Source organism: Squalius cephalus (genome assembly GCF_949319135.1).
Source record: "Squalius cephalus genome assembly, chromosome: 4".
In the NCBI taxonomy this organism is placed as follows: domain Eukaryota; kingdom Metazoa; phylum Chordata; class Actinopteri; order Cypriniformes; family Leuciscidae; genus Squalius; species Squalius cephalus.
The window spans coordinates 46235276-46247906 of record NC_137125.1 but is presented as its reverse complement, the minus strand read 5'-3'; the positions used below and the strand labels follow the sequence as shown (position 1 = coordinate 46247906).

General features: G+C 40.1%; 1 protein-coding gene across 1 annotated transcript in view; it reads left to right on the top strand.

Moving 5' to 3' along the window:
- The first annotated feature begins 5632 nt into the window (after positions 1 to 5632).
- pcloa (piccolo presynaptic cytomatrix protein a) overlaps positions 5633 to 12631 on the top strand; it is a 48747-nt gene continuing 41748 nt past the window's right edge. The window contains exons 1-3 of the mRNA XM_079869414.1: positions 5633 to 6027; positions 7969 to 9058; positions 10365 to 11441. Coding sequence (XP_079725540.1) covers positions 5846 to 6027; positions 7969 to 9058; positions 10365 to 11441 — 2349 coding nt within the window. The 5' untranslated portion in view covers positions 5633 to 5845. The remainder of the gene's footprint in view (positions 6028 to 7968; positions 9059 to 10364; positions 11442 to 12631) is intronic.

Here is a 12631-nt window from a genome sequence, read left to right as displayed (position 1 = left end):
GGTGCATTTGTGTTTCACAGAAGAAAGTGAGTCATACAGGTTTGGAATGCCATAAGGGTGAGTAAATAATTCTATTTAAATTTTTTGGTGAACTATTCCTTTATTAGACAATCTTAGGGAACCTTCTTTTAAACCAGTGGGAAGTGAGCTGAATAGAGCTGGCAGACATGAGCATCTGCATCTCAGAAACAACCTGAAGATCCCATTAAAAGAGAAAGCGACAATATGCCCTTCAATATTCTTTAACCTTAATCTGAGTCTGGACTGAAGAAAATACCCTCCCCACTCTCACACAGGGAATAAGAGATACTCTGAGCCTTATTATGTCTTATTATGTAATGATTTGGCAAAGCTGTGTTGTTAAACTTAAGCCTAGAGAAGTTAAACTGTCATTGATCATGTCTTTTAACATGGTCAATTTATGCAACATTTTTAACAATTTATGCTGACGAATGTATTAACATGACGATATTGGTTTTACAGGAATTCATATTTTCCTTGCCAGCTGTACAGCGACTCATGACTTGTTTCAAGGTAAGACTTTTATAACAATATTCCCTGCATAAAAACAGTAAATCTTGATTTGTATTACTGTAACACATTTTTAGAAATTGAAATCAGCATAAATGAATGAGTGTACAACAAATACTGACATGATATTTAATTATATCATATTAAAATCATGTTTATTTTTTATTTTTTATTTTTTTGTATTGTATTGTAGTACAAAGAATTGGGCAAAATGTTAATGAAAGTAATGGCACAATCTGAACAGTTCATCGGTTAATCATATCGGATATGCTTAATTTTCTTAATGCAAAATATAATTTCTGTTTTTTCCCTTTTGTTTATGTGTGTGCGCGTGTTTGCATGTGTGCATGTGCGTGTGTGTGTTTATGCAGTGGGGTCCAAAAGTCTCTTTTCAGATATTTTAATATACAACTTTTTCCAATGTTGTAAATAAAACATTATTACACAAGATTATTAGAGTACATTTTACAAGATAATACAATTTCAGTTCGTCTATTCAAAATTAGTTTCTTTGTAATTTTACATTTAAATTTAAAGTTATATTATCATCATTCATCACAATTTGAGACCTATAAAATATTGAAATCTTCAATTTGTCCTTATTCATTTTACTTAATAATGTGTCTTCTGTCCATCTTTAAATTATATTTAGGTTCACAGAGTTTCAATGTGGCTTTGACCCCAGTTTATACACGTGTGCTTGTTGTAAGTGCATGTTCCCGTGACTTATTCTGTGAGTGTGTCTTATCCCAGACCGTGCGATTGGCCGATGGCTCCTAAGAAAGCTGATTAGAGGTGTGTGTAAATTAAAGGGGGTGTGCTTTCTGTCGAGGCAGATGCAGGGTGCAGCCAGAGAGGGGAAAGACACCGTCCCTTTAAGAGAGTATTTTTAGCCAGGCATTTATTAGTTCTCATTGGGAGGGAAAACGGGGTGTTAAGGGTGGAATTAGGGACATGCACTCTGTCTAAGAAGGATGTGGAGATCAGGACGGCTAAAATACCACAAATGAAACGTCGTCCCCAGGGAACAAAGTGCACAAGGACCTGTCCAACTCACGAGTACTGCAGCCAACAACAGACAGTCAGCTTGTAGTGCAGGTATGTGACCCTTTGCTCTCTTCTGGATCCATTTTAAAATCTCTTTGTCACTCTTTTCTCACTTCCTCTTGCAACTCAGCAGCACTTATAAACTCTTGTCACCTGTCTAAGTTGTGTTTTTCAATAAGTGTATATATATATATATATATATATATATGCACTGTATATCGTCTAGACAGGAATAGTATTGAGTTCATAGGTAGAAATTATTGTTCATGTATGCATTTAAAACTACAATGTCTTGTTTTGTAGATTAGTCATGGTTCATATGAAGCTCATAACCTGTGTATGTGTATCTTTTATTGGCGATGTTTTATCTATCTTATATTCATCTGAAGGGTCATGCCAGGCATATTTCTGTAAGCCCATATTCAATTTTAATGAGCCACGCACTGTGTGTGATTAGGTTTCAGGCTTCAGTTACACTTTTCTGCTTCTCTGTGCGCTGTAAGTCACCCATACACACCGGCATACATACAATACATGTCGCACAGCAACACACACTTACACATTGTAAAGCATAATCAATGCCTTCAGTGTTTGTATATGAGTGTGTGTATTCATAAGAGAGACAGGGCTACAGGAAGTCAAAAACAGGTGGGTGAGCATATGTGGCTATAGAATATAGGATATGCATTACTGTTCAAAAGTTTGAGTAAATGAATGCATTTATTCAACAAGGAAGCATTCAATTGATCAAAAGTAATTTTTAAAGTTACAAAGGATTTCTATTTCAAATACATGCTGTTATTTTTAACTTTTCTTTTCTATAAAAAAAATTACAGTTTCATTATTAACATTGATAATAATAAAAATATTTTCTGAGCAGCAAATCAGCATATTAGAATGATTTCTGAAGGATCATGTGACACTGAAGACTGGAGTAATGATGCTGAAAATTCAGCTTTGCCATCATATAAATAAATTACCTTTGAAAATATATTAAAATTGAAAATGGTTATTTTAATTATTAATAATATTTCATAATATTACTGTTTTATTGTATTTTTGATCAAATAAATGAAGCCTTGTTACATTTAAACATAAAACCCTTTTGAATAGCACTGTATATATTTATAGTTTGGCCAGGTTTCATAGCTATATTTACAGGACTGTGTGGTGTGTGTGTGTGTGTACTTCCGCTTCAGAGCGTTGAGGTCATTAGAGTACGCTCCAGTGATCAGCCCTGTGTGGGAAAGGCTATCTGTTCTGGGCCGCCGTTCATCACTGTAGACAAGAGGAACAGAAAAAGAGGGAATAAGGGCAGGACAACCCCATAACAACAATAATCGTAATCTGTGACTCTCCTGTCATTGTAGTTATCCTGATTGTGGTGCCAACAGCAGATAGTCGTGATAGAGAGCTTAACTTACCGCTAATTCTCTTTGATCTCATTAATTGATGTGTGGAGATCGTTAGAGCATCTGTGGATCTTGATAAGAGTCCATCTCCTCGATATAGCCCAGGGACAACAGCTGGTCGCACAGAGGACGAATTCCCCCCAGAGCTCTGGACTGGGCTGAATAAGCCCCCCTGTCACATCATGCAGTCTTCACTCTGATGTTAAGCAGGGTGGAGAGGATAACACGTAAACGGTTATACGGAAGCCGGAAACAGCATTGAAGGAATCTGATATCCTTATAGGACTAAGATGCACAGCATGACTGATTCTGTGTCTGAGTGTTGAATGATAATGCCAAGTTTTGCAGGAGTGTGTGCAAAACTGTTGCCTTATTTTCATTATTAGTGATGCATGTGGAAGTGGGGTACCACAGTGTGTGTGTGTGCGTGTGCGTGTGCGTGTGTGTGTGTGTGTGTTTTACTACAACTAATATAAAGTAAAACTTACAGGCCTGGTTTCACAGACGGGTCGTAGAATAAGCCAGGATTAGGCCTTAGTTTAATTAGGATATTTAAGTAGCTTTTATAAATGTGCCTTAGAGAAAAACATTACTGGTGTGCATCTTGAGACAAAAAAAAAATATATCGCTGATATATTTTAAGATAAAAACAGCTCAAACATGCGTTTTAGTCAGGACTATGCTTAAGTCTTGTCTGTGAAACCAGGGGGTTTAGTATTAATTTGTTTTTTTCTTAAAATGAAGCTGAAATTAGTCAAATATAAAAATATAAAGTTAAAAATGTAAGTTAAAAATGTTGCCTTAGCAACATTAGACATAAAATAAGTTAAAGTACTAAAATTACTAAAACTAAAATAAATATAAATGAAAGCTAAATAGATATATTAAAACATAACAGAAGCACATAAATGACTAAATATTCATTTAAAATGAAAAGTGAAAATATCAAAATAAATATATACAATTATATTTTATTAATAAATACTAAAATAACACTTTGGGGTACAGTCTGTGATTAAGCGTGTTGGTTGGTTGAACCCTGTGAATGAACAAATTATAGGTCTGAATTTTACAGGAGGTGTTCATTTTCTTTGCCTAATCAGTTTCAGTCATGGAGATGATGTATTGTTAAAACCATAGCTGAAGATAAATCGATGCTCAGTCCTGCTCCTGGAGATCTTCCTTCCTGCTGAGTTTGGTTCATACCCTGCTGTTACACACCTGTCTATGATTTTCAAGAGATCCGGAAGACCTTAATTAGCTGGTACAGGGTTTTCCCTGTGGTCTTTTTGTCAATGTGCTATAGAAAGCACTTAAAATGATTAGGAGAAGAGGGGAAAACCTCTTCATCAGGAAATCACCATGGCCCAAAACGTCAGTTGCATGTCTGCTAACTGCTAGACTATGGTTCAGACAGTGTTTGAAACACATCTGGTTTAAATTTCAGCAGTGATTCTAGGGTTATCAAATCTCCGTATCAGATTGAGCAATGAAAATGGATGCTTCCTGTAAAATATTATCTGTTTTTGGACTCTTCACAAGTTCAGAATGACTCATATGTGTTTCTGCATTTAATTTGGGTGCTGCTGCTTCAGGCTTAATTGCATTATTTGATATGAACAGTTTAAGAACTGTACTTTAGGAAATGGATGTATGCAGCCCTGGATAACACCCTAATGTTTTATTTCAGTGTTTTGTTCAGGATTGGTTCAGTGCTGTGTTGATCTGGTTACACTGGTGAGAGTGATCCTGCAGTCAGCTTCATCTCTGCACGCAAGTGGGAATCAATAAAGGTTGCTAATGGAGACAGGATTTTCTTCCGTCAATCCTCAAGGCTGCTCAGACTTGAACGTCTGGGGCTGTCTGGGTTTCAGTTCATAGAACATGCAGTGCAAAATTAAAATACTAAATCTGTCGTTTGATTTTGTGTCTGTGTGTTCCTGTAGATTCTCCCTCTGACTCTGTCAAAGTCACTGCTGACAAGCTCCTTCAGTATCTCCTTCTGTTTTCAGGCCATTGGCAAAGCTATGAGCCAAGGACATATTGATGACTTATGGACATATTGAGGCAGTGACTCATGATTCCTATTCAGCAGGAGATCTGTGAGCAGGATGACTGTGAATGGATGTGTTTGTGAGTGTGTGATCTTTGCATTGGTTGAATGGCAAAATCTTATGGCAAGTACTCTTTTGCACAATATTAATTATAGGGTAAAGCACTGTTTCAACTTTATTTAAAATAATATTAATTCAATATATATTGTAGCCTTATTTTAAGTGTCCCTTTGGCTCTTAGTAGTACACTTTAAAAAATGTATATATATATATATATATTAATAAAAAAAGTTTATGGACATGTAATCTGTCAACCACTCAATTAAAAAATATTTAGAAATAACAGGTCTGTGTAACATGCTTCATGTAATGTAAAGTGTTACCACGTCTTGTTACTACAGTTGCTCTCCACCAAATCAGTTCGCTAATTAGGCTCGACTTGAGAGCAAAATAAACAGGATAATTATGAGAAGATTTGTTAATTCTAAGGTGCTTTGTCCCTTTAATTCCGTTTTTTTCATACGGCGACGTCTTATGATCACCTGTGAGGGGCGGGACATGCGCGTTGGATGGATGGAGGAGGGAGGCGCACAACTCTAGATCTACACCCGCACGGAGAGGCTCCGCTCTCGGGGTGTGCGTTAACGCCACAGAGACCCTCGAATAAAATGGAGAAATAAAACGCCATGCATCCAAAACAACCGCGGATACCTACGCTGTCGCCTTATTCCGTACATTAAGATCCGTATCGCCGTGTAATTAGCTGGAGGGAGGGGGATTAAAAGGAAAAGGGGGTCGATCATGGGGAACGAAGCGAGCCTGGAAGGCGGTGAAGGGGCGCTCACTGGATTACCAGCGGGACTCGCACCTGACGGAAAGGGTGGCTTCATCCAGATGCCCGCAGGGGTGGAGGCAGACCTCAGCAATCTGTCTGAGGAGGAAAGAAAGCAGCTTGTGGCCGCTATGGCCAAAGCGCAGTCCAGGCAAGTTGAAGTGTCTATAAATGTATGCCCGTAATGATGATGATGTCCATCCCTCCAGTGACCGAGCGCTTGTGTTGATGGGTATGATGGGCTTGTGTTTTGATCAAGGCACTGCAGGTTGGCACATCACGACAGCATCACCGATGCAAAATATGATCACACCCATTCACGCTCTTGCTTCATGTTTACGGTCGTTTTATAGCGAGATATTTATTCCAGCCCAATTTTCGGACGTGCATATGATTGCAATTCAATACCTACTTGGTGCACTTCTGTTTTACAGCTATACGTATTGAGAAAATTACCGCCGCTTTGCACAAAACGGTTTTTTTCATAATTGGTATCATCATCGTTAATATGGTGGGTCACTATGTATGTGTGCACAGTGGATGTGCATAGTGTTTTAATGAATGTAGTTTTCATTAAACCGCTTTATTCAGTCCATGAGATACACCAGGGTAACTGGTACACTGTTTTTTTTTTTTTTTTATAAAATTTCCTTGAAAAATATGAATGATCCTCTCTAATAAATATCCGTCCTCTGTGTATCCAGATCGACGTTGCGTTCTCCATTCTCCATCTTCTTCCTATGGGCTGTGTAGGTGATGTCATGAGCTGGTTTGGAAAACACTGCCTGAGAATAACACAAGTCCATGAAAATTCGATCACTTGAAAGCACGCGATCGACATCCTCTTTGACATGATCTAATTCGTAAACTGATTGAATTGTGTCTATAAAGTTGCTTAGGTGTAAATGTGTTATTTTTACCCAAGCGCAAATGGGATGGGGGGAGGGGGGTGCATAAATATTAATATGACTAAATATAGCACCACAAGAATAAATGCTATCATGCTCATTGATCGCTTTGCTTTTTGGGGAGCGTGCGGGTAGTATTACACCTGAGAACAAGGACCGCGTTACAGTTTAAGCGATTATTATATTTGGTTCGCTGTCCTTGGTGCTGAAACGCGCACAGCAAAGAGCGCCACTCGATCAGAAACAATACGCATCTTGGACGTGGCGTGATTATCTTCTTTGGGTGAATGAATGACAGAACACCCAAATACATGTTAAAGAACGCCCACGAAAACAACCAGCAGTTCAGGCTGCTGTGCTGAACAGCCACTGTGTTAATAGTGGAGATGCACTGAAATGAAATGATTGTGACAATGTGCCAAAAACGAACAATGTGTATTTTAAATAAGTTTTTGTTTGGAATAAATAGTTTAATATTAATATTATCATATTTTTCTAAAACGATTATATAGGCTAGAGCAACTTGTATAATATTGTATAATATTTTAAGAATTTTGAGAGTAAAATGTCTTAACACCTTTACAGATGTAAAGGGAATTGTGGGAAAATTCTGATTAATAATGCACTGGGTAACTTTAGGAATATCTAGGATTTTTTTAATACCATTTTATATTTTTATACCACAATATAATTTGGGTTTTTGGCTTCTTCTTTTTTTTTTCTTCTTCTTTTTTTTTTTTTTTTTTTGGTGGCCCGAAAGTCGCATCCTTAGTTAGAAGTTTATATTCTCTTCTTTCACATTAAAATTGTAGCAAAACAATTACTATTTTTACTAGTTTTGTGTAGTTTGTTGCTGCAGTTTTCTGATTAGAAGGAATAATTTACATTATTTACTGACATCAATAATAAAATATATATTATCAGCGGTGTCGTTCTTTTTTGTAACGACAGTTTAGTGTGACCGTGGTGCCCTTATATGTAATTTTTCTGCTGTATAAATTTTGCTTTTATTGATTGATTGTCTGAATAATTTGCAATGCCCCTTGAAATGTAGTTTTGAAATTTATCCAGAATAGTTATTAAGTATATAAAGCACATATCTGTTAATTTTCTTTCTTTGAAAAATATATGTTTACTTGAGACTAATGAATGAGAAGTTGACCTTATGTATGTTCACTCCACAGGCCACCAGAGACTCAAGCTGGTGGCACCAGAGTTTCAGCTGGTCTCAGTAAGAGTCGGACTGTAGATGCATTTGGAGAGGGGCCACCTCCCAAGCCAAAGCCTGGACGGAGCCCCTCTTCCCTCAGCCTCCTTGAGTCACGTTTCCGGCAGGAGCCTAAAGACCCAGAACAACCACGAACCGGCATGTTCTCGTCTGGCTTCCTGAGTGGGGCCAACCCCCTGAGTGCAGTCTCTTCTGCTGTCTCCTCTGCCAGCATTCCAAAGTTTAGTTTGTTTGGTGATGATGAGGAGGAGCAGCCTGCAAAGCAGGAAGGAAAGCCTCCTGGACCACAGAGTGGAGCGGGGAAGGGTCCTCCGCAGCAAGGGGGTAAGCCACCTCAGCAAGGTCCCCCTAAAGGACAGGGACCTTCTCAGCAAAGACAGGGGCCTGAAAGCAAGCCTGGAGGTCCTGGTCCCCAACCACAAGGACCCCAACAGGGACCCAGGCCTGGGGGACCTGGACCTCAACAGCAAGGGCCTAAACCTGGAGGACCTGGACCTCAACAGCAAGGGCCTAAACCTGGAGGACCTGGACCTCAACAGCAAGGACCCAAACCTGGAGGACCAGGACCTCAGCAGCAAGGGCCTAAACCAGGTGGACAAGGACCTCAGCAGCAAGGACCCAAACCTGGAGGAACAGGAGCCCAACAGCAGGGACCTAAACCTGGAGGACCAGGACCTCCGCAGCAAGGGCCTAAACCTGGAGGACCAGGACCTCAACAGCAAGGACCCAAACCTGGAGGACCGGGACCTCAACAGCAAGGACCCAAACCTGGAGGACCAGGCCCGCAGCAACAAGGGCCTGTGAAACCCGGCACAGGAGTTGCAGGAAAACCCAGTGGACCTCAACAGCAGGGCAAACCTGGGCCGGGGGATCAATCAGAAGGGTCTGTTAAAACTGGGCCTGCTCAGGGGAAAGCAATGTGTCCTCTTTGTAAGTCTACAGAGCTGAATGTGAAGGCCAAAGACCAGCCACCCAACTACAACACCTGCACTCAGTGCAAACAGCAGGTGTGCAGCCTGTGCGGCTTCAGTCCACCAGATTCAGCGGTAAGAGACAAATATGCTCCCCTTAGTACATCATTGACATAGATTTTACACTGGTCTAAATTATTATCCAGATATAGATAAGAGGAATGTCATGTGATGAGACATTTTTTTATACAGAAGATACAAGGCTTCGTTTTTTTTTCAGTCTTTCATTGAAGACTTAATTCAGTTCATACCTGCTATTTAAAGCTGTGCAGGGTTTGTTTTAATAACTCTTATTTGGTTCTGCTTGAGAGTCACCCTGCACTAATTCCTCTCATCCTGAGTTTAGGTGAAAAGTATTTGCACAGTAGGTGGAAGATTATCAAGGTTACTTGCGTCACCCAGACAGGAGGTGGAGGAAGTTGTTTTTCACTGTGTTTAGAAACTGAATTCATGAGTTATAAAGGCAGTGATTATACATACATTTGGCAAGAGGGAATAACACTATTAGTCACACAATGTTAAAGGGATACTTCACCGATTAGCATTAAGCTTTGTATCAGTAGAAACCCGGTAGTATTTTCGATGACCGTGCTTCCCTCCCTCATGTCCCCCTGAGACGAGAGATTTCTGTATTGTGTGTTTGGAAAAAAACCTCTGATGAGGCAAAAATTGTCATTTTGCATCATCGGATGCTTTTTTGGCCAGAGGCTAGAGACTACAAGTAAGAGCTCATTCTGCATATTTTCAACCCGCCCATAGGGGGTGGGGTCTCACAACAAAATGGCGTCTTTTAAGTTTCGAGTCAACTAGTAGCCTAGTTGTATCATTTCTTCCGATACTGCCCTCTGTAACCGGTAGGCGTGGCTTGGGAGTGGCCTCGTAGGGCAGCGAAGCAAGTGCATTCTGGGAGTTGTTGTCTTTCATCCACATGAGCCAAAAATACATTTTCTGGCTTTTCTCAGTCTAGAAGGCACCAACTTCTAAAATAATTTCACATTTCTACTACATAAATGACCCAATTTAAATACACATTCATCTTTCCAGTGGTGAAATATCCCTTTAAGTGTACAGTGTTTTTTATTGTTTTTTATTGTATTTTGTTTTGTATGAAGGATTTCAAAATGTGCATTACAATAAATGACTCAACCAAACTAACAATAAAAGTAAATGAAATAAAATTAGTGTAATTAAATCATACATTTGTGGCTTTCAGGGTTTACTAATAAACCCAATAAGTATGAAGAGATTTTAATAACAGCAAGTTCGCTGCAAATGAATTTTTTTATATACAATGAGCTTGAGGAAAACAATTGCAAATCAATATTCTAACAGAAATAATATTGTGCTCATGTGTCTTGACTTTCTCTGCTTGTTTCCACAGGGTAAGGAATGGCTGTGTCTGAACTGTCAGATGCAACGGGCGGTGGGGGGAATGGAGCCTCCTGGACCTCCAATGATGAAACAGCCACCCAAGCAGGGCTCAGCAACTCCTTCCCCACAAAGGATAGAGCCACCTTCTGGGTCTCCCTCAAAGGATGAGCCAGGGAAGAAGCCCCCAATGCTGACTAAACAACAGAGTATTTCTGATACAGGGAAAGGAAGTACACCTCCAGCAACACCAAAACCAGGACCACATCAGGGACCTCACCCTGATCAACTAGGGGCCAAACGTGGGCTGCCTCCTCCTCTTCAAAAACCTTCACAGAGCCCAAAAGGTAGTCCCCAGCCTTCTCCAGCAAAAACTACCCCGAAACAGGATGGAGGGGGCTTTTTTGGGGGATTTGGTCTTGGAGGTTTGACAGAGGTGACAAAACCTTCTGCAGGCGCCCAGGCTACAGAGTCAGTCACAGGGAAACTCTTTAGTGGTTTTGGTGGGTCGTCCAAACCTCAGGCTGGCTCCGCAGCTCAGGCTAGCGAGTCGGTCACTGGAAAACTTTTCAGCGGGTTCAGTGGGCTCACTGACTCAGCAAAGCCTCCGGCAGCAACTCCTCAGGCTGCCGAGAGTGTTTCTGGAAAGATGTTTGGTTTTGGCTCATCCTTCCTAAGCTCTGCCACCAATCTCATCTCTGGGGAGGAATCAAAGTCTCCCCCCGAATCTCCTATGGGATCGCCCCCTGATTCCCCCATTGGGTCCGACGTAGACTCTCCTCCTGGATCCCTCCCTGACTCAGGCTCAGATTCACCTCCCGACACGCCACCTGCTTATTCCAAAGACCCAGTATCTCCAAAACCAACTGCTGAAGGAAAAGCATCAGCGGACACATCACCTCCAAAATCTAAAGAAGTAGAGGAGCCTCCAGTTCAAGATTCAGGCTCTGACACCCAGTCCTGCTGTCCACTTTGCAAAGTGAAGCTGAATGTAGGATCAGGAGAATCGCCCAACTACAGCATGTGTACAGAGTGCCAGAAGACTGTGTGCAACCTGTGTGGATTTAATCCTACTCCACATCTCTCAGAGGTAAGAGTTCTGCTGCAACTCCTTGTTAAAGTGTTTGAGTTAAAGTTATTTCCTATTGAAACAGGAACACCTCAAAGGGATTGTTCTGTTTTTAGCTGGTAGGAGCTTTTAGTTTTTCGTCACAGCCTGCGACACCAAAAGAGTACTTTTGCTACTTTATTTTGCTTGCCGTTGGCAGGTGGTATTTATAATTTAGGAGGACGGGACATTCTGATTCTAGAGGGCATTTTATTGGACAAGAATTTGCCGTATGTGCCTCTGAACGAGATGAGTCGTCAGTTTTTTTGGTCATTTGATTTTTCAAGGAAGAGAAAGTCTGAGAGAGAAAGTGTGTAAATGTACTAAAGTGGGATTTTTGTCAACTTCATGAAGTAAATTGGCATGTAGACAGCATCAAAGCTAACAGCTAACTCATTTTTAGATCACCTCTGGTGATCAGAGGTGTGCTTTAAAATGGGTTTGGGTGAGCTACAGTTCATGTATTTTTCTGGAGATTGACCATTTGCTCTTGCTTTTTGAACATTGATTGTTCTGTTGCATTATACACAAGTCTCATCATTCTTGTCCGGGTTTACTTAAAAAGCTTGACTGTGTAATCAAATGCGTTCTGAGCCTCTTTGAGTGAATTTGTTTAGGAATGTGTGTGCACTAAGGACAAGGAGAGTCATAGTCTGATCCCATCTCAGATGACTCACCAACTCGCTTCCTGTTTGGAAATTAGCCTTTGCTTTTTATTTTTAACATAGTTGCGAGGTAAAAATCTGCAACTTATTTGTTAATCACTTTCTGTATTTACTACACTGGATTTTTTTTTTTATTAATGAGCAAGGGGATATATTTAAAGGGATAGTTCACCACTTTATCTTCCATTATGTTAACATCAGTTGCCTAGATGAAGGATCTAGACCTCTGGGACTTTTGTTGATTAATGGTTTCTATGATTAGCTGCTATATATTATAAAGTTAACTACTGAATTATGTTATACAGTAGCTGATTACAGTAGCTAATTACAGGGTTCCCACAGTCATTGAATGCCTGGAAATATATGAGAGTTTTTTTAAAAAAAATCCCAGACCTGGTAAAGTAAAAAAAAACCTGCTTAGTCTCTTTGTGATTTGATTGTGTAGAATAACACTTGCACACAGTGTGTTCACATCAGTGTGTCAACATCAGTCTGTCCGTTGAGGGT